The sequence below is a fragment of the Cimex lectularius genome, unplaced genomic scaffold (assembly GCF_000648675.2).
Source record: "Cimex lectularius strain Harlan isolate CLEC.00 unplaced genomic scaffold, Clec_2.1 scaffold119, whole genome shotgun sequence".
NCBI classification, from domain to species: Eukaryota; Metazoa; Arthropoda; class Insecta; order Hemiptera; family Cimicidae; genus Cimex; species Cimex lectularius.
The window spans coordinates 127849-149977 of NW_019392789.1; the positions used below are offsets into that span (position 1 = coordinate 127849).

At 33.4% G+C, this 22129-nt stretch overlaps 1 protein-coding gene across 1 annotated transcript in view; it reads left to right on the plus strand.

Annotated features, from left to right (window-relative positions):
* The first annotated feature begins 4671 nt into the window (after window positions 1–4671).
* Window positions 4672–22129, plus strand: part of LOC106664355 (O-acyltransferase like protein) — a 67231-nt gene continuing 49773 nt past the window's right edge. Inside the window, exon 1 of the mRNA XM_014390024.2 lies at window positions 4672–4817. Within this exon, the coding sequence (XP_014245510.1) occupies window positions 4727–4817 (91 nt within the window). The 5' untranslated portion in view covers window positions 4672–4726. The remainder of the gene's footprint in view (window positions 4818–22129) is intronic.

Here is a 22129-nt window from a genome sequence, read left to right on the forward strand (position 1 = left end):
AATGTCGTCTTGATAACTGGCATATTTCTACAGTTTACACTTCGATAATTAATTTTATTTTAACGAACAAAACACAACAATATTAAATTAATTTTAAACCTTTATTTTTTGAACTGGCCCAAGGGTACAGGACTGTTGTCCGGGAAAACGTTTATAAATTGAATTGTTTGAAAGCTTGATATTATTTTCCTTATTCTAGTCTTTAAAACACGTGTGGTTTTCCTCTTCAAACCCACAATATGCAAAGCAAAAAAATTACAAACTCAATTCTGACATCGGTGGGTTTTAAAAATTTTCCAATAGATCGAAGGTAATGTATTTTTGAGAGAACTTTTCCATTTATGACACTCATAAAACGTTGCCTAAATCTCAAAAAATTAGAATAAATACCAGTCCAAACTATCGAAAGCGGATATGCTGTCTTTCTCAAATGATTCATCCCAATTCAGGACGTTCCTCTTTAATTTTTTTAAAATTTATTTTTAGAACTGAAAACCCAGAAAGTACATTTCTCAAAAACCGGCAAATAACTGTGTCAGGTTGCAAATATTCAAATGTGCAGGATTAAAACCTAAGCACTTTCACCCTGAGCTAAAATCGGCCTAATTATTAGTGTTAATCCAAATTTCGAACTAGGAAAGAAACGCGCCGTGGGAAAGAAGCCTCCTTGTAAGCCCTTTCCAATATCTGGAAATAAATGGAATCCATGGGGTGATTTACCATTTCGTCTATTATAGAAAGCTTCGGTTTATACTAGAAAATTAGTCTGTTTCATACATCCGTAATTGAAATGTTTGCAACCAAAATTTTCATGACATATCAAAATACATAGCTTAATGCAGCTTAGTACAACAAGATATACACAATTCATCGTAAAATTAAAAAGCAACAAATCATTTTCATTTATGTTAATGTATATATATTTTTTAATAATGGAATTTATTTGAGTATTTCATAACCGTTAGATTCCACTCGTACTTCTAGTCAAACTTGTGATAAGAGATAGATAGATAGAGATAGAGATAGAGATAGATAGATAGATAGATAGATAGATAGAGAGAGAAAGATAGAAAGAGAACATAAAACAATTTTGATTTTTTTTTAAACAAAAAAATCATAAACATGAGAAAGTTATATGTTAAAAAACGATCGGATATGAGGCCAATTAGACATAAAACACTATAACTTGTCAACCTTCCAGGAAATATATCCCGAAAAATTAATAAATCTCTCGTACTTCCTTTTAAGATTCTCTTTCTCACCCTCTCTTCTCTAGCTTTTTATTTGCTCTCTCTTACAGTGTTTTATGTCTAAATGGTCTCATATCCGATCGTTTTTTAACATATAACTTTCTAATGCTTATCATTTTCTTATTTTAAAAAAATCAAAAAATTTTATGTTTTAAATAAATGCAACAATCTCTCTCTCTCTCTCTCTCTCTCTCTCTCTCTCTCTCTATCTCTCTATCTATCTATCTATCTATCTATCTATCTATCTATCTATCTATCTCTATCTCTTTATGTATTTATCTGTCTATCTATCTCTATCACTCACTCACTGCCACTTTTCTCTGTCAGAAAAGAGAAAGTCATAAAAGTCCATTTTGTTCAAACATACAGCCGATCCTCAACCATACCCCTTCAATATTTAAAAGGTTTGAAGAAAAACGAAAGGAAAACAATTGATATAATCGCTATTGATGACGGTTCGATTGGAAAGTGATTTTTGTTTAGGAGAAACGGCGAGAACAGGCTCACGAAATTGTCACCACTGTCCAAATCGTTGGGAACAATGAAACAACCGATTAGACGGTTTTTCCTTTCTAATCTCATTACATCCGTTCCTGAAAAATAATAAATAAAATCCTAACACAGATTAGCTGCTTAAATGATAGAACGTACAATTAAAGTTTGGTATTAAAATCGTTTATAAAATTACAAAATGCTTCAACGATTCCGATTGAAAATGATTACCTATTATGATCATGAGCTAATATGCGTCTAGATCTTGTTTTTGCATTACAAATTATTGCCTAATATTGTTTTTGTTACTCCTTGAATAATGGTAACCAAAAAATAATAGATTTGTTGTTTGAATATTCACGGCGTTAGCAGAGGATCCAAGTAATTTTAATCATTGTAGAGGACAATAAAGGATTTAAGAAATAAGATTGGTCTGTATGGTTAAAATTTTAATTTTAATTTATAATTTTACTTTAGAGAAATTTTAGTTTTATGAATACAAAAAGTGAAAATTTTTGTTATTATACAAAAAAAATTTAATACGTTTCAATTTCGTTAGTCGTCATTCATGTTGAATATCAACAACAATCCTCCCTGAATTTATTATTTAAGACAATTTATGTCAACAAATATCAGGAAAAAACGTGATAACGAGGTAACGACCGTATAAATAAATGCAAATCCCTCTCCCTCAAACTCTCTCCCTCCCTCTCACTCTCTCTGTCTCTCTCACACAACACACACACACACACACATACACACAAATCATTTAGCAAATCTTTTGTACTAAAAAGCAAAATGAATCACGAACAATATATTAATTTATATATTAGCAATAAAAGAGTTAAAAAATGAAACATTATTCAAGAATAAATTAAAAGAAATACCAATTTCAAAATATGTATAATCATTTCCGGTGCCTAATAATCTACTTATATATTTTTCATTATTTTTATATATACTTTTACATTACATACATAAATCTTAGTTTATTACGTGTTGTTTTTGGTTTTTAACTTAAATTTAATATTTTTTCTCTCGACCAATTACTTCTTGATCAATACGTTCACTAATTCACTTGTTAAATGGTTATTATATAACTACATATTTTTCACTTTTTAATTTTTTTATTTATGAATCTACTTAAAAATTTTATATTTATTAAAAAAATTTAAAATTTAAATTGTGGTTATTATAAAGTGAAATTGTTTATATTACGATTAAATTAGGTACGATATATTGTATATTACAGACTACATATTAAGTTTAGTAAAACTTATTAATGTTAAAACTATCTGCATAATCCTTTCGTTTATTTTGTATTCATTTCTTTGTGTAAAATCAAATCGTCGATTTGGGGCCGTCGGTGTCCGCAACGGTTTATGCGTTGACACAGCGCTCATCACTGTAAGGTAAAGGTCCCGGGTTCGAATCCAGCTGCCCTGCGTTCGAACCCGCCAAATTTACAACAAAGACAAACAATTCAATTCTCTTTCTCCCTTTTACTCTTTAACTCTTTCTATCTTTCTAATTTTTAGTATATCTTTCTCTCTTTTCCACTTTATTACCCCCTCTTTTTCTTTCATGTTCTTTCTCTCTCATTTAGTTTTCTATATCTTTCTCCCTCTCTGACTCTCTCTCTCTCTCTTTCTTCCATCTCTCCTCCCTCTTTTGTCTCTTCTCTTTCTCTCTCTCTCTCTTACATTTTTTCACTCTTCTCTCTTTTTTCTTTCTTTTGTTTGTCTGTCTCTCTCTCTCTCTCTCTCTCTCTCTCTCTCTCTCTCTCTCTCTCTCTATAATCGTCCCAGATTTTGTTATTTAAGACATTTTAGAGAGACCAAAAAGTTCCCATTTATCGCTACAATTTGCTTACCGAAAAATCTTCTTTTGTTTTTTCTTTGTACAGTACGAATTTATGGCTAAGATTTTTTTAACAGTAAAATATTAGTTTTTTGGCAAAAACCTAAACATTGTTTCTAAATTTTACCGTATTTTTATACTAACCAAAATCTTTCTCAGCTTCTGGGTGTTGTGTTCTCTTTAAAATATTGTTAGCTATGATTGTTGAATTTTAACGGTTTTCCGATTTCAGTTTTTATTATCAATGCTCTTCGTTCTTTCATAAAAGATTGTTCTTGAATTTTTTAAAAACTTCAAAATTCTGCAAACTAATTTTGCAAAAGAGTGAGATTGAGCAGCTGAAAATTAGTTAATTATTCCAGGAGACAAGAAAAATTGATTTGATTAAGGCTTTTGTAACGTCTTTATTAAAATTTAAGTGGTCTTGGACCAAGTCAATTTGAATTGAACTTTTTAGAACAATATGATATCCTTTTTGAGCTTTGTGAATGAACACAATCTTTCCATGAGATCCATTATAATTACTTAATTAAGAAGTTATAAAAAATGAATGACATTGTGATAAAATATAACTTTTCGTTGATGTGTAACGTCTTCATTGAATTTGTAGTGGGGACCTGACTAATTAAATTTAAGCAACATTTATTTTGTTTGTGCTTTTTAAAAGTGCAAGAACAAATCTTAAAGATTGTGAGAAAAATTCGAAAGGATGAGATAGTGCAGTTGCAAACAAAAGTAATCTAATTAAATGATGAGATCCAGGGAATTTATTTACTGTAAGTTAATCAAGGACTTTAAAAAGCGGTGAGATATTTTACTCTTGTCTCTCCATTGTTGTCTAAAACGATAAATCTTGCATTTTAGTTACACACCATAATTTTTTAAAGCTTTTTCCTTTCAACTCGATCAGAATCCTTTTCTGGATCTTCCTCCTTTAAATCGACTTCCTCCAAGGGTGGTGTTTTTTCCGCCGAGTCATCGTTTGGACCATCGGGTCGGCAGGATGTTGGCCGCAGATGGGGTTTTGGCCAGTTTGTAACATAGGGTCTGTGGTGGGGTCGCGAAGAACCCAAGTGGAAGGGAATTGAGTTTGTCTAGGTGGAGGAGCGTTACGCGACACAACTATGTTTCTTCTCTACCTCCTCATACCGGCAGCTCTGGCCACCGTCGATTTCAACGCCACCGAAGTCTTCCACGACGACATACCCGACAACCGTGAGTTCAAACTGGACCAAAAAAAGCCAAAAGAAACTTTAACTGTCACAAGACCAAAAAGAAAACTGCATATGCACAACTTAATTTTTTTTTGTGTTAAAGTTTTACATTGAAATCATCTGACACAAAAAATGTGAAAATATTAGAAAAATATTAGGAGATGACCATTTTTTCTTTAGGTCACAGAAATTTCTAATATATTTAGCTCAATATGGTCAAAAAATTAAGTTGATCTTTACTTAAAGTGCAGAGGGGATACTGACTTAAAATATATAGATAAAATTTATTCTATTACTCAATTTTACACTTTTTAAAAATTATTGTATCTATTTACATTTTCATACTTAAGCCACACATTTAACTTAATTTTCACATTTAATTTAAGTAGAATCTCAACTGCTATCAAAATCAAGTTTAATTGAAAAGTAATACGCTATGAAATAGCATTACCGATGGAATTTGTTCAGCTTATTTACATTGGTAAATCTTACTTGTTTCAAGTCCTTCTTTCCACCTTCCCCCATACATTTTTTTTCTTTTACTAAACTGTATGTATGAAGCAACTTAAATGGCAGATATCTCCTAATAGATCCAGTGAATATGCTAGTATTAGTAGTAAACAAGAAAAAATGAACCTTAAAAAATTGAAAATTATTAACTCTTTTATTCGTACTTGGTGTTTAGATGCAGTTTATTGTCAATTTGACCCGATCTGTCAAAAACCTTGCAATATTTTTTTCAACCCCTGAAAATCGAAAAAATGCAATTACAACTAAATTGAACTTGTTGCGGGTTGTTTAATTTTTTTATTTTTATTTTAAAGGGTCTAGGTTCTGTTTGCTGTAAATGTGACCTAATTTTTGAAACACCTTCCAGTATTCGTTTTCTCCCGAAAATCGAATAAAAATTGTAATTACAACAAAATTTGACTTTTCACAGATTTTCTAATTGTTACCATTCTTGTGATTTCATGGCTAGTCGTTATTGTGAACTGATATTTCAAAACTCTTTTCATATGATTTTTTAACCCCTAAAAATATAACGAACAATGTATTGTATAACAAAATTGAGCTTGCTTTTGATTTTTAATATACAGACAGGATGTATCAACTTCTACGATCCACCAATTTAATTCGGAAACGATTAACATTAGCGAAAAATCGTCTTATACATAACTCTCTCATCTAACTGGGAAATAACACTAACTTTGTTATTTTAAATGAGAATCCCATATTTTTATTGTACAATTCCATTTCAGATTTTATGCTAATTTTGCTGTAAGAAAAATTTTGATAAGATCGACCATTTCTGAGTTTTGCCAGCTTTTATTTTCTTTCGCAAATGTTCTTCCACCAAAAAATAAAATATCCGTTAAAAACCAGTAACTAACTAAAATTTGTCGTAATTACTAAAGGGGTTTATATCTAATTTTTCAGGTTAAATAAAATATTAGAAGATTTGTGAAAGATCAGATCAATTGATGAAATGTTATATAAAACCATTAAGAAATGAAAAAAATATACTCAAACCCAGTGACAAGCTCAATTTTGTCAGTCATAACAAAATATAAAAAATAAAAAGAATAACAGAAAATTTTTGAAGGATCACGTCAAATTGAGACGATTAGGAAACTAGTAAAAACGTTCAAACAGCGACGAGTTCAGTTTGGTCACTACAGATTTTTTTTAAGGGATTAAAAAAAACAGAGGTTTTATGGATGATCAGATCATATTGTAACAACGAGCAAAGAAACAAGATGACTCTAAAGAGCTAGCTCAATTTTGTCAGAATCAGTATAGATTTTTTTTCTCAATTTATATATTAAAAAAAGAATATCAGAAGGTTTTTGATAGTTCAGGTAAAATTGGCCACTAGCAATAATAATTTGAAAAATATACTAAAAACCAGCGACAATTTTGTCATAGTCCATAGAAAACGCTAACATGATTACAAGAAAATCTTTGAAGGATCACGTCAAACTGCATCGATTAGAACGCCAGTAACAACATTCAACAGATTTCAGTTTTGCTTGTCACATGGTTTAATTTTAAGGAGCTAAAAAAAAAAGATAGAGGTTTTATGTAGGATCAGGTCATATTGTCAAACCGTGCAATTAAAGAAGATGACACTAAGTGCTAGCTCAATTTTTTCACAATCAGTGTAGATTCTGTTTTTCAATTTTTATGTTAAACAAACAAAACCAGAAGGTTTTTGAAAGTTCAGGTGAAATTGGCCACTAGCATTGTCATAAACACTATAGATTTTTTTAAATTTGTAGTAGTCAAAAAAGAATATCGAAAAAATATAACAGAAGGTTTTTGAAAATTTAGGTCAAACTGACGACAAGAAATGAAATCGGAATACCAAGAAAAATTATAAAACGTATTAAAAAGTTCAGTTTTGTTATAATTGCCATTTTTTTCGATTCGAGTTGAAAAAGAATATTAGAAGATTTTTGAAAAATCAGGTTAAATTGACAAAATAGTATGTAGACTTTAAAAGCTGAACGTTTTTCTGGCCTTTTCTGGCATTGTTTTATTGTATTACAATCCCGAAAGGAAAAAGATTAGGTTGGATTAGTTTAAACTTTTTAATACCATGGAAGTTAAATATCTGGGCAAGTTTATTCTAGAAATACTATGGCCTCACTTTCTTTTGTTTCTTTATTAATTGTTTATTTTATTAATATAATGCAACCGTGACATTTCCCATTATTTTGCTAGTTATAAAACATTGAACTCGTGCCCGTGACAGTCATTTTTGAGGCTAGCCGTGCTTAGGGCGATTATCCAACCAAAACAACCCTCCAGCCTTGATAGCCGGCATCTGACACATCCATACCGGCCCATCGTCCATCCCGTTCTGACTGGCCGTCTTCCTGGATTCGTAGACCACAGCTGTAACCCGGGTAAATGACCGATTCAGCATAACACAAGGCAAGGTCGTCGAGAAATGGGTCGGAGCGCTAATTCGTTTAGGAACCGAGTCAAGGTGACTCTGTTTCGTGGCAATTAGCATTTATACAATAAAAAAACACTTCAGTATTTTGGAAAACTGATGTCATTTATCTCAAAGACAGTAAATGTTTCTAGACAATTTTGTTTATAATTGTTACCAATTGCTTCAGCATAAATCCAAGTGTGTTAGAAATCTGCCGGATCTGACAATTATATTTTGATTTGTTCAACTCTCTCCCGTCTGATTTACAATTTTATATATTTTGTTGTCATCATTGATTTTGATATGTAGAAAATACATCCTTTTAGTTAAAAGTTATCATCTACGGTCCGTTTATCCTCGCTGGATTTTCGTCGGACGTCCATTGCCATAACGCCATCCCAATTTTCCGGTAGGCCCTACGGCCAGTAAACCCCAGCTTTTATTCCCCATTGTGTCAACGTTGCACAACATCCTCGTTGAGGACGGGAAAAAGAAGCTTCTCATGATGAAAGGGTCTCACGACACGAATCGTTTTAATTATGCGATGTCGATCCTTCCAGTCGTTAACTAAGCACCTTAAGTCAAAATAAAACGTAAAACACCTCGACCCAAAAGCTCAGCAGTTTGTCTAATTTTTCCAAGAGCTTTGACACCGAATTCACCTCGAAAAGAAATTGACCGAGAATTTGTCCCACCAGCACAACAGCTATAGCCGCAAACCGCAAAGAAAAGTGAAACATCTCCGTAACATATGGGAAAAACTAAGCAATTTAACTTTGATGTGAGTAAACAGTTTAAAAATTTTCTTCTCATTAAATTCAGATTTTAGGTTGTGAGACATGATATAAAACGATACAACTTTAACTTTGCTATAAAAGACAGAACCTACAGCCCTACTATGTTCATTGTTATCCCACAATTAAATAACCTTTATCTGACCCTCATATTACTAGTTGACCATTTCTCACAGTCCACCTGTAATTCCAGCTTTTATAATTATCAAGAAATTACCGGCGGACAGTAACACCCAACCCGGGTGTACGGGTCCGGGATGAGAATGAGGTGACTTCCGTCCATCCACCGAGGTTGGGCTCCAAGGGTTATCAACAGCTAGGTCATTTCATCTCCGTAATCGTAGTCTCCCTTCACACTCACTCCTAAATTCAGATTCTTTACTATTTCTCCTTTTTTAAACTTTTGTGCACTGCGTTCATTTATTGTTTTATCACCGAACGCAGTGCAGATTTTACAAGCGGCCTCGGCCGCCATAGCACCGAGCATAAAATTCATACAATAAACATGTACGAATTATGGAATTTGAAGCCATGAGAAAGAAAATATTTTATAATTTACTCCATGTACGTTTTTGTGGTCAATTGTCCAAGTTACTTCTTTCGATTCACTATTTTTCGTGGTCCGCTTGACCAATTAATATCATCCAATTAATTAAGGGTTTTTTTAAGTTGAGATAAAACGCGTATCAAGGTCGTGGGTTCGAATCCCGCTGGTGACACTTACTTCTTTCAGTTAATTATTCTTTCCATGTAAGGTCTTGGTTGAGATAAAAAGTCAGTGTCACGTGCGGGATTCGAACCCACGACCTTCGGCTAAATCCTTAAGCTGCTGCGTTGCTCTACCACTTGAGCTATCTTGACAGAGATTAGTGACCGTTAATCGATAGTTATTCAGACACCTTGAGATGCGGTCGGGTGTGATGTAGGTTTCAGAAAAACATTTACTTTATCGTGCCAACGTTTCGATCTTTTATTGAGATCATCTTCAGGGCTCAAAGTGTTTGTCTTCTGTGGAATTGTGCCATCCTTGCGTGTCGTGTTGAGAGTCACAGTCTCAATACGATAAAGAAAATGTTTTTCTGAAACCTACATCACACCCGACCGCATCTCAAGATATCTGAATAAGTTATCATAAGTTTAATATTTTTTCACATCTGCCTTTGGAAGTGATATTCGTTTAAAAAATTGTAAAACCGGTTTTGTTGAGTAATGCATGTAATCACAATTCAAAATAAATCACAAGTGGTGGCCAGTCCTGAGTCTTATTTTATACTTAATTTATATTGGAGAACGGTTGAGACCTACTATATTGCTGATAGATTAAATGAAAATAAATCATATCCAATTCAATTTTTCCATTATTTCACTCATAAATATATTTCCCCCATAAAATCAACAGCTTTATCTGATTTATTTGGCTAAAGATTTGTATGACAAGCTATCAACTAAACGGTTGTATGTATGAAATGGAAATGAAATTAAACATTTTAATTTTTAGCAGTATTTTTTCCTCGTCCCTCGTTGGACGTTAGGAAGAAATTATTTTACTATCAAACTGAGTGGAAAAAAAATAACTATAGAAATGTCAAACTGGATTTAGTAAGTTTTATTTTCTTAGCTTGAGTTTGTGCTTTACGTGTTGTCTCAATAAAAAATTCTGGTTTTAATATTTTTATTTAATATATTCAATATTTCAATAAAAATTTAAAAAATTCTGGTTGCTCAACTATTTGTTTTAAAAAATTGATAGAGCTATGTGGAAAACAGAGTTTTTGCTATTTAGATTTTGTCATATTCACCTAGATATTTACTATGTCCAAGTCTAATTTAACTATTTTCAGATCAAATTGAAATTTCGTTTAGTCAAATTGAACTGCCACTCAGCTGAAGGGTACTTTTTGGAATCCAAATTCTAGTTTTTAAAAGAATTTAGTTTGAAGAAATGTCAGTTTGATTTGGAAAATTTGGCATCAGAATTAGACGAAGTGTGTTAATATTTAAGAATTAAACTTAATAAGTAATTAAAATTGATGCTTTACAAAATTATAATTAAAATCTTTCCCGGAGTATCTTTCATATTTTTCAATGATGTATTACAGTCAGGGGGAAATGACAGTGGGATCAAATGAAATCAGGCTTGGTCATCAGAACTTTTCCATTTCTAAGAATAATAGTCGTCGTTAGTTGATGCTTACTGAGTATGACGCAAACATAAACACGTCTGAGAAATTGAGGGAACCAGCGAAAATTGGCGGGCCCGCGGCCACAACAGGCATTATGAGTTAATGGAGTAATCCAATTGTCGTTGTACATTGTACATCCTGAGAATTATTTTCTCCGTCAGCGATTTATACCCAAATTGATATATTAAAGGAAATACACTTTGTTTTATATAAGATAACCTTTGTTCACAATGGCCACGTTGGCAAACAACCCGGCTTTCCATAAACGCCGTCGCAACTCAGATTGCGAAATTCGTCCAGGGGGAAAATTCGTCGTTTAAGCAAAACCATTACGGACACTGATTAGAAACGAAGTTACAAACGATTACAAGCGGGTTATCACACCGGAGGCAATTTCATGCCTAGGGGTCGCCGATTCGCATGAAGTCAAAATAGGCCGGATTATCATATCCACGAATGCAGGAGGGGCTTGTTAAAAAAAAAACACAATAAAACATTCAGAAATAAAAGCTGTGAATTCCATTTCCGTGCGATATGAATCACGTCTTCGCATCCGGTACATAATGTTCTACGGGTTCTCCGTTCTTCGAGCGTACTGCGTCCAAATGGCCTCATCATCTGCCATGATTCACGTAACATTAATTTGAAACCGCAAATTATCACACTCTTCGTCGAGTTGTAAAAAGCAATTCATGGAATTATCATCATCACATAGAAAAGACAAAACAAACTATTTAACAACTCTTACGCATCATTCATGACTTTCGTTGTTTAATTTCTCAAATAAAACAAACTTTCTTTTTGTTCATCATAGGAATCCTTTGCAGAATGAGTTTATTTTGCTGTGTGCTTTACGAAGAGAAAGAGAGAGAAAGAGAGAGAGAGAGAGAGAGAGAGAGAGAGAGAGAAAATTCCAACATAAATCAATTTTACTAATAACAGAAGTTCTAATAATTTATTATACCAGATAACCAGTAAAGTTCGTGCGTTTTTTCATTTGTTATTGTTTTAACACCGTCAATCAGCATTTTTATTCTATAAGAGTTTTAGGTGTTACATCACGTAAAACCAGGAGGATAATGCTACATTAAAAAGAAAAAGTGTCTCGAAGTTCATTGTAAATTATAAATTATTCTTTCCGTGTAAGGTCTTGGTTGAGATAAAAAGTCAGTGTCACGAGCGATTCGAACCCACGACCTTCGGCTAAATCCGCCGCTGCTGTACCACTTGAGCTATCTTGACTTCGATCCACTCGGGCACCAACTCCCATCACGACCTACCTTTCGAATTTTCCCTCATTTTTGACATTTTTCAAATGTGTAATCATGATTCGATCTCGGCGATCCGGTGGACTTTATTGTACCTTCTTTAGGGCTCTACAAAAGGATATATTATACATTTTTAATTTTGGCCAAGCAATATATGTAAGAACATTATTTTTACTCTGAAGTAAATAAACTTGAATTGTTTTATTTTTATAAACACTGAAACACTGACAATTTTTCTCTAACTTTATTTTTCTTCTTCACCTTTCTAAACTATGAAATGACTGGACTAGTTTCATATAATATCACAGACAGTAGAACTAAAAATACATGTGTAGAGATTAGTGACCGTTAATCGATAATTATTCAGATATCGTGAGATGCAGTCGGGTGTGATGTAGGTTTCAGAAAAACATTTTCTTTATCGTGCCAACGTTTCGATCTTTTATTGAGATCATCTTCAGGGCTTAAAGTGTTTGTCTTCTGTGGAATTGTGCGTGTCAGTGCACTCTCAACACGACACGCAAGGATGGCACAATTACACAGAAGACAAACATTTTGAGCCCTGAAGATGATCTCAATAAAAGATCGAAACGTTGGCACGATAAAGAAAATGTTGTTCTGAAACCTACATCACACCCGACCGCATCTCACGATCTTCCCATCTTGAAAAATGGCAAAAAGGAGGGAAAATTCAAAAGGTGGGGTTGAGATGGGAAGTTAGTGTCCGAGTGGATCGAGGTCACGATAGCTCAAGTGGTAGAGCAACGGCGTATCTAGCCGAAGATCGTAGGTTCGAATCCCGCTCGTGACACTGACTTTTTTATCTCAACTGATAACCTTAATTAATTGAAATCCCATTCCATATATTTAACTTAACCCGACTGCAAATTACACGCATTAACGTCTTTGAAGATACACATAATTTCTTTTATTACTTTTCGACCCAGGTGAGGTTCTTTTGTCTTGACTTTAACATCTTCGAAGTTAAATGCGTGTTTATTCTTTTGGCTGTTTTGTAGAGCCCTGAAGAAGGTACGATAAAGTTCCGAACGATAGGTGAAGATTTAAAATTAAAAATATTTTATTTGACCACATCCCTGATAACTAAGTGAACATTATCTGCATAAACAGGTCGAAAATCTACAAAACTTTAAATTTGCTCGTTATAAAACTAGTAAAAATAGTAATTCATTTGGTTCTTTCTGACGTTCAATGACTAATCTATAATTAATTCGAAAGTCTTAAGAATTTCCTTTATTTCCTATTAATAAGTTGTTGTAATATAGACGTACTAAGTTATACATCTTTATTATCTCAACTAAAAACCTTAATTAATTGAAAAATATTAATTGGTCAATCGGATCACGAAAACTAATGAATTTAATAAGTTAAATGTAGTATACCTTCACTAAAGCTCTCCGTGGCCATTTCATTTGTCGCCGAGAATCCAATCCGATTACACGACATTTGAAAAATGGCAAAAGGAGGGAAAATTCAAAGGTGTGGTTGAGATGGGAAGTTAGTGTCCTAGTGGATCGAGGTCACGATCGCTCAAGTGGTAGAGCAGCGGCGTATTTAGCCGAAGAACGTGGGTTCGAATCCCGCTCGTGACACTAACTTTTTTATCTCAACTAAACCTTAATTAATTGAAAGATATTAATTAGTCAAGCGGACCACGAAACTAGTGAATTTACTAAGTTATACAGTTTATCTTAAATTTCCTAGTTATAAAACAACTAAAAATGGTAATTATTGATTAACCATTGAATGTCAGAAAGAATCACATCAATAACGATTTTTATTATTTTCAAAACAAGCAAATTTAAGATAAAATGTATGACTTAGTTTACCAACATTACAACAATTTATTGATGAAAAATAATATAAATTACTTAAACTATACAATTTAATTATTGATTGGTCAGTGAATGTCTGAAAGTATAACATAAATTACTAGTTTTATTCGTATAGAAACGCGATAATGGTGTATCTCGTTTTGGTTTTATTATTGGTAAAAGGGAAAGGAAGTCCATTCAGATCGTTGACCTTAGCAACCTCAAAGTGATACTGCTCATCTTTTTACCCGGCTTGTATCTATTTGACGAAGTCCCGAAAGTGTTTCTTCTTACTACGTGAAATTCTTTCCTTCGTCCATAGCATTTGTGACCAGTTTCACTGACTTGATTTTCTCTCGTGAATTCGTCCAATCCCGGCGTTGTTCATCGATAAATCTGGCTTTTATTTATCTTGAAATGAACTGTTTGGTTTTACGTAACGGAGGATAATAAAAATCCACTAAGTTCATGTAATGCCCTATATTCATGGGAAAGTTCTTTTACACACCCGAAGATTCCACGAATTACTTAACCTTATTACATAGTTTGTGTATCTGTGAGCATTAGCACAGGGCAACAGTTAAGCATATCTTTACCAAGTGAACCATCGATCTCTTCTCTCCTAATCTCTGAGTGGAAAATACTCATATTTGGTTGATTTTTCCCCCGTAGTATTCTTGATTTTTAACAATAAAAATAAGTTACACAAATACAATATATTTTTATCATTCACGGCCATCTGCTGTTACCACAAGGTTAACCATATATACCATAAATACCTCATCATTTAAAGTTCACTCGAGTATTGCAACATCTTCGTCCCGGTTCAGCGGAGTATGTGATTTAAAGCAATCAAGCAGTCATATCTGTTGAGAAGATAATTAAAAAAATAATTGCCGAAGAAACGTAAGAGCCTCGTAATTTCTCAGAAGTATAACAATTTTGAAGACTTTTAACAAACTTCTGCTAAATAAGTTATATAGCAAAATAATTATTGAATTATATCCATTGCAGTAAGGTTTACAGGTAAATATTTAATTTCATGAGAGTTATTTATAAGGTAACCCAAAAAACATCGAAAATATCACTTTGTTGAACTGATAAACACAGGCATCTCCGATATAATTTCAGCTCTAATTTTTTAACATTTTTTATACTATTATCAATTAAAAAGCTTGGGCTCGTTAGGGATTCGAACCCAGAACCGCTAACATGACAAATGCGGCAACATAACAACTCGGCCGCCACGGTTCCCTAATATTGAAATCTATATAATGACATTACAAATAAAATTTAATAAGAACAAGATCAACAAACCAAGTTAAATCAGAAATATAACCTCCACCCTGTTATCCTATACAGTAAGTCAATACTCCAACTCATTTAACATAAATTTACCATAATAAAAGAGAAGTAATATGAAGGGAAGTGAAAATCAAACAAGGTATAAATCATCTGATAATATTCTATAATAATAAATAATTAGAGACAAAACAACAACGCAAGTAAATAATGACGTGTATACTATGTACAAGTAAACAAATAGAAAGAAAATGATGATGCAACTTAATGTAGGTCGAAACATCGTCCGTGAGCACGTTGATCTTGTTTCGTGTAAAATAAATTATTTTAATTGGATTGGTGTTGCGTTGAGAGGTGATTAGGAATTAGCCAGAAAATATCCATAATAGGGAAGTACATGTCAGTATAGCAAGCTGAAATACATGCCATCAATCTTAAAAGATGTTAAAGTGATAAAAATTCCTTTTTAAGATCAGAGAGCCAAGTGGCCCTAGAATCATGAACACGTAAAATTGTCAGATCAAAAGTAAAATAATTAAACTAAAACCTGGGAAAACATAATAATCTTGCGTGCAAGGACGCAGGGGAAGTTTGAATAATGATCTAAACAGACAACCTAACAGAGGAGGATATACAAGGACTTTTGGCCCAGAACCTATAATTGAGATAACAAAATCCAACATAGACATCTCCATTTCCAAATAGCACAAAAGGAGAAATGGACGAAATCAACAGGTGCTAGACATAGGTAAAGATTTTTATTGAGATCATCTTCAGGGCTCAAAGTGTATGTTTTCTGTGTAATTGTGCCATTCTTGCGTGTTGTGTAGCGGGGCACTCTCAACACGACACGCAAGAATGGCACAATGTCACAGAAGACAAACACTTTGAGCCCTGAAGATGATCTCAATAAAGATCGAAACATTGGCACGATAAAGAAAATGTCCTTCTGAAACCTACATCACACCAGACCGCATCTCACAATATCTGAATAAATATTCTTAATATTGCGCAGGATCTGGCAGTTTCCTCAACCGTAAAATAACTTTTACAGAGTTGGATTCTTTAAGAAGCTCATCAGATGAATAGCACATTTTTTATCGGGTGTTTAAAATTGTTGATGAACGTTAATTTCAACCTTCGATTTATCGTACTTTCCCGCGATTTATCGTGCAATACCCTCTTTTTCCCACTAATCACGAAGAGAGTCTATTGATGGAATTTTTTCAAATCGGGATTTAAATACTAAACAGAAGTGATCTGAATTTATGTTCACAAGTATAAAGTTAAGTCCTGTCATATAGGAGGGCTTAATGACTAAATTATCCGGCGATGTCATGAACGAAACGATGGTTAACGACTCGTCGGACTTAGTACGCAACCATATCTGACTATTTAAAGAAAACTTTTTGCTTCTAAATTTTTCTCTATAAGCTAGGTCATTCAATATTATTATCGTCTTATTATTATTTTACTGAAATTTTATTAACTTTTTCATAATAAATAAATCAGCTTAAGTACAGTTCACGTGTTCTCAATTTGCTACTAACAATATTTCAAACCGATATTAAATCATAAATCATAAATAATTATGTAAAAAAAATACAAGCGTTAGTAAAAAAGAAGAAGTTATCGGTTCTTTCTAATGAAATATATATATAAAATCAATCAATTAAGGTTTTTAGTTGAGATAAAAAAGTCAGTGTCACAAGCGGGATTCGAACTCTCGACCTGCGGCTAGATACGCCGCTGCTCTACCACTTGAGCTATCGTGACCTTGATCCACTCGTACACTAACTTCCCATCTCAACCCCACCTTTTGAATTTTCCCTCCTTTTTGTCATTTTTCAAATGTCATGTAATCTATTTGATTCTCTGCGTCAAATGAAATGGCCACGGAGAGCTTTATTGAAGATATACTTCATTTTAACTTATTAAATTCACTAGTTTGAGGTTGAGATGGGAAGTTAGTGTCCGAGTGGATCGAAGTCACGATAGCTCAAGTGGTAGAGCAGCGGCGTATCTAGCCGCAGGTGGTGAGTTCGAATCCCGCTTGTGACCCTGACTTTTTATCTCAACTCAAGCCGACGACGAAAACTTGTGAAATGCATATATTAATCTAAGTGCAAATTTAACTGTAAAAATACTATAAACACCAATACAAAATTAAACAAAGCCTCTTAATTAACATAAATTTATTTATTACTTATTCCTTCTATAAACCAAGAACCAGGAAAATGTATTTTGATTTAAAAATAAATTATCAATGGACGTTTTTAATTGATAATATAAATAGTAGTATTTAATTAAATAAAGCGTCTTAATTAACATAAATTTATTTATTCAGGTAAATCAGGTATTTTTTCGACTAATAAATTAAATAAACAAATAAATTATCCAAGGACGCTTTCAATGAAAATATATCGCATAATTGTGCAAAATAATGTAACTGTACGAATTTATTTAGGTCATTTATACAAATGGGTTCTACTAGTAGATCTGTTTACATTTTTTATGTAATTAATTGATCTACATTAATTATTCAGCTTATTGTTTAGTGACATAAAAAATTTTACAGTTACAAATTTGCAATTTTACAATTATGTTTAACCTCGAAATTAAAATTGCAAACTATAAACTAATTTTACGTAAAAAATAACCCCAAAAAAATTTGCATTAAATCTTGGCATTATTCTGAATATGACATTGGTCTCATGATAAATATTTAAACAGGGTATGTAAATATTTTTATGTAATCGTATAACAATTATCACGCTTGTTAAATGTTCACACGCCAATCCACTAAATTGTTTTCATTAATCTTTTCTTCTTCAATATTTATTAAAAACATTCAATCAATTTTCATAATTGATGTTTAATTTTTAAAAGCAGCCAGTTGTTCTCCATTAAGATTGTCACAGCAGTGCAGTAGAGTTTCATTATTAAAAACAACTTGTGAAACTAGCACAATAATATAGTGATTAACCTTTTGCCTCGCGAAGGTTTAAATTGACAAAAAAGACCGATAAATACAAGTGATAAAGCTCAAAAGCTATGGGGACTCGAAACAGCACTCAAGCTTGGTCTGTTTCGAAAGATTTATCGACTATTTCGAAGTACAACGTAACAACGGAATCCGTCAAGGTCTTTCTAAAAAGATGTAAACCAACCGTAAGAATTTTGATTGGAGATTTGATCGGAAAAGAGGTTTTAATCGTCGAAATCTACAGAAGTGTCTCAGTGGGACGAAACGCTTTTTCTGGCTTTTAAATTTCTAACAACGCGTTAATTCTGGCAAGTTTTATTTATTCTGTTTGATCAGTTTAAACAATTGACGCTAATAAATTTAGCCAACATTTGCGAAATAAATTATTAAGTAATATACACTGACAGGCAAAAAATTCCACCCAATTGATTTTTTTCATTTTCTTGATAAAAGAAAATTTTGCTCTTAATTTGTCGCATTGTTTTATCAATAAACATTTGTTTATGCTATGTTTTACATTGGGAATATCAATTGGAGGTAATAATACTTAATCCTTAATCCAAAACAAGGATAAAGGATTTTTCAATGTTTACTTTTTACTGAATTTGAATTGTTTATTCAGTCTAATTTGAATCAATACACTGTTTAGTTTTCATCTTTGTTTTCTTAATTTCAATTTTTGAACTTAAAAATGCCATTTAGTGCTGCGAATGTTTCGGGTGGTGTGGCACTTAATGAAGATGGACGTTCCATCAGGTATGCGGCTACTGCCGTTGTAGTTCCATACGAAACTCTGCGATATGCCGTTAATTGTTTTCGAGAAACTGGGTCCTACCATAGAAGGCCCGGTTCTGGACACTCCAGGGTAACAGAACCTCAGGATGACCTTATTTGACTTTGAAAATTTTGAGAAACCGGTACCTCATCGGTTGTTCAAGCGATTCATCAGCCCCAGGAAGTTCAAGGTGTCCAAATTTATCAACTCATTGGCTAATCAATTAAAAATAATTGCGTCTTGGTTCGTTTTTACAAAGCAATTATTTTTTAAATAAAATTATTATTCTAAAAAATATATTTATTAATATTTTTTAAAACGTACTCAGGTCTGAAAAAACGAACATTGCAAAAAACAAAACAAAAAAACAACTTTATTATAGTCCGACACGCTAGTTGATTTCACTATTTTACCTTGGTAATTTTACACACCTCGTCTTTATTTACAAGCAATTTGTGAAGAATTTATCTATTGGAAAAACCGTAAATTTTACTATTTCTCTTGGAGTTGCTATGCTCAAATACAATCTTATTAAATTCTTATTTCCTTCTTTTAAGGACACGAACAAATAAGGTTGTAAAAATACGCAATTGAATATAAGGAAAGGATTATAGTAAGAATGTGAAACACTCTGTGCGTGGGGTTTATGTATTAAACAAACATGAGAATATTTACAGTTCCTGTATAGGAAATGTTGATTGAAAGAAAATGCAAATGTTGCTGTAAATAGATAACGTATGATAGATGGTTCAATAAGGAGTTCAAATAAATTTTTATTTCTCTTAAATTCGCATAGTTGATCTTTGAAAGAGGTTGTGCCGCTACCGCGTAATTGCAGCGTGTATACGGCGGAGCTGTATGCAATTCGGCATGTTCTTTGCGGTGATTGAGCCAAAGGAGCTTTGTCTATCTCCTGAGGGCAATTTCGGTTATTCGTGATTCTCGGTATATCCTCTAGTCTTGCTCTTATTAGAGGGAAAAGCTGAGTTGGAGCGCCTCGGAAAAACAGTGGCAAACCTGGACATGTTGGGCTGACGGGCAACGAAAATGCAGATGAGCAATAACTGTGCCATCCAGACAGAACCACCTCAATCTGACTTTGAGTATTAATGACAGCAATAAAAGAACGTTGGCAGCGTCAAGAGCCGAGAAGCTCTTGCGTGTCAAGAGCATGACTAAGCGATGATCTGAAACCCAAAGAAGGGATCGTAATCGCTCGTTTCAGAATGGGCCATACTTGATTGGTACATGATCATCTGCTTTTCGGACCATTTCTGAGCAGGTAGTCTGCATGAGAGGAAGTGCGTCACACTTAGACGAGGAGTGCCTTGCCTCCTTACAGGGAGCGCGTAGCCATGGCAGCCGACAAAAAGACAGTCTTTGGGCAAGAGAGTTGGTTGTCCTCTGTTACAAGTTTTAAGGGAAACGGGAGTGTTTCTCCATCTGTAAGTGCAATTGGTTAATACCGAATGAAATGAAGCCAATTCACGTTTAGTACTTCCTAGATTCCTGCATATGTCCAGGTTTTTCATTAATCGTCACAGCCTCAACAGACAATAATGATCATTTAAAACAATGATATTTATATTATATAACTATCGCGAAATCTAAAGTCAATGTGATGGCATGTTATGCACCATTGCCGTCCGATTCGCACCGGAGTTTCGCAGAAATGGACATGCAACAATTTAGCACGCTTACGTTCCAAACGAAGTTTTGGGGTCCTGATTTTTCAATATCGCCTTTAGCTAGTTCAAGATTGTTAATTTTTAGTACATTTACAATAAGTTTTTATGTTTTATCCTTTTCTGTGTGTATGTGTATGTGTGTGTGTGTGTGTGTGTGTGCGCGCGCGCGTGTGCGTGTGCGTGTGTGTGTATGTATGTGTGTGTGTGCGTGTGCGTGTGAGTGTGTGCGGGCGGCGCGTGTATGTTTTCTGATGCAATCCAGTAACTCACCATTCTTTATTGACTTTTACTCTAGTAAAGTAATTACGATAGTAAAAAAGCAGTACCGAGAACAAACTGGATAATATATGAGAACTCATGATCAAAAGCTCAAAAAAGTCTAAGATAAACTGCACTTTTTGACTTTAAATTGTTTTAGGTTTGATTTAGTTTTAGTTTTGATTACGTATTAAATTTCTACGCCAAAATTAAAGGGGCTTGTTTTAGATTCTTGATTTTGAGAAAAAAATAGGTATGAAATTGTTTTAGCCACCGTTTCAGAGGATGTGTAAAGAACTCGACCAGCAATCCCCCTTGTGGGGTGGTCTGATAGACACAATTTGGTTTTAAGTGTGTTCTAGTTTAAATTTTTTTTCTCTTTTTGCTTTTATAATTATAAAATGTAACATACTAATTTCTTGGAATTAAAACAATTTTGAGTTAATATTGAGACTTCTTTCTTTAATTTTGACTTAATTTTATTTCACTAAAAACATTCGTGTTACATAACAATTAATGAAGGTTTTTAGTCGAGATGAAAAAAAGTTAATGGCACGAGAGGGATTCGAACCCACGACCTTCGGCTAGATTCGTGTTACAGATCATTAATTTAAGTTGAATTATAATTATTAATCATGTGCATTATATGACTTCCTCAAGAGATGTACCTGTTGTCTGGTCGTTTCCTGACCATTCTGGTCTGCCTATCCTGTGTTTTTGGCATTTTGCTATCATCAGAGGATGTTGGGGTAGAAGTAGGAAAACACGCCGACGGCGACCCAAATGTAATTAATACTCAGACTCAGAAATTTTACCTAATCAATCGACTTATCTATTTAATGAAATTTAGATCATCAAACACCCAAATGTTGTACTTTTTCTAACAAAAAATTTATTTTAATCTTTATAAAATAATACATTTATTAATTTTATTGAATATCATGCATATTTACAATACACTATGTACGAGGGGAGTAAGCAAGCCTTGTTCTCGCAATTCTAAACCCGGAGATCCCGCCGGGCCCATCACCGCGTCAGACTAGGAAAACGGATTGGGCTACTAGGATGGGCGTTTATCGTGGCACATGGAAAATTTGCTGTGACCTAATTTATTTACAAATGAAGTCGTTGTGGAGGGTGGTATTGGAGACATAGTAGCGAGAGTTGTCTATGATCTGAGGACTTTGGATTGGAAGAAGTGAATTCGTTGCTTGTTGGTAGGTTTACCAGTGTCCCATAGTCCTAGTCCATATGTCTAAATCGGTTTCAGTAGGGTATTGTCA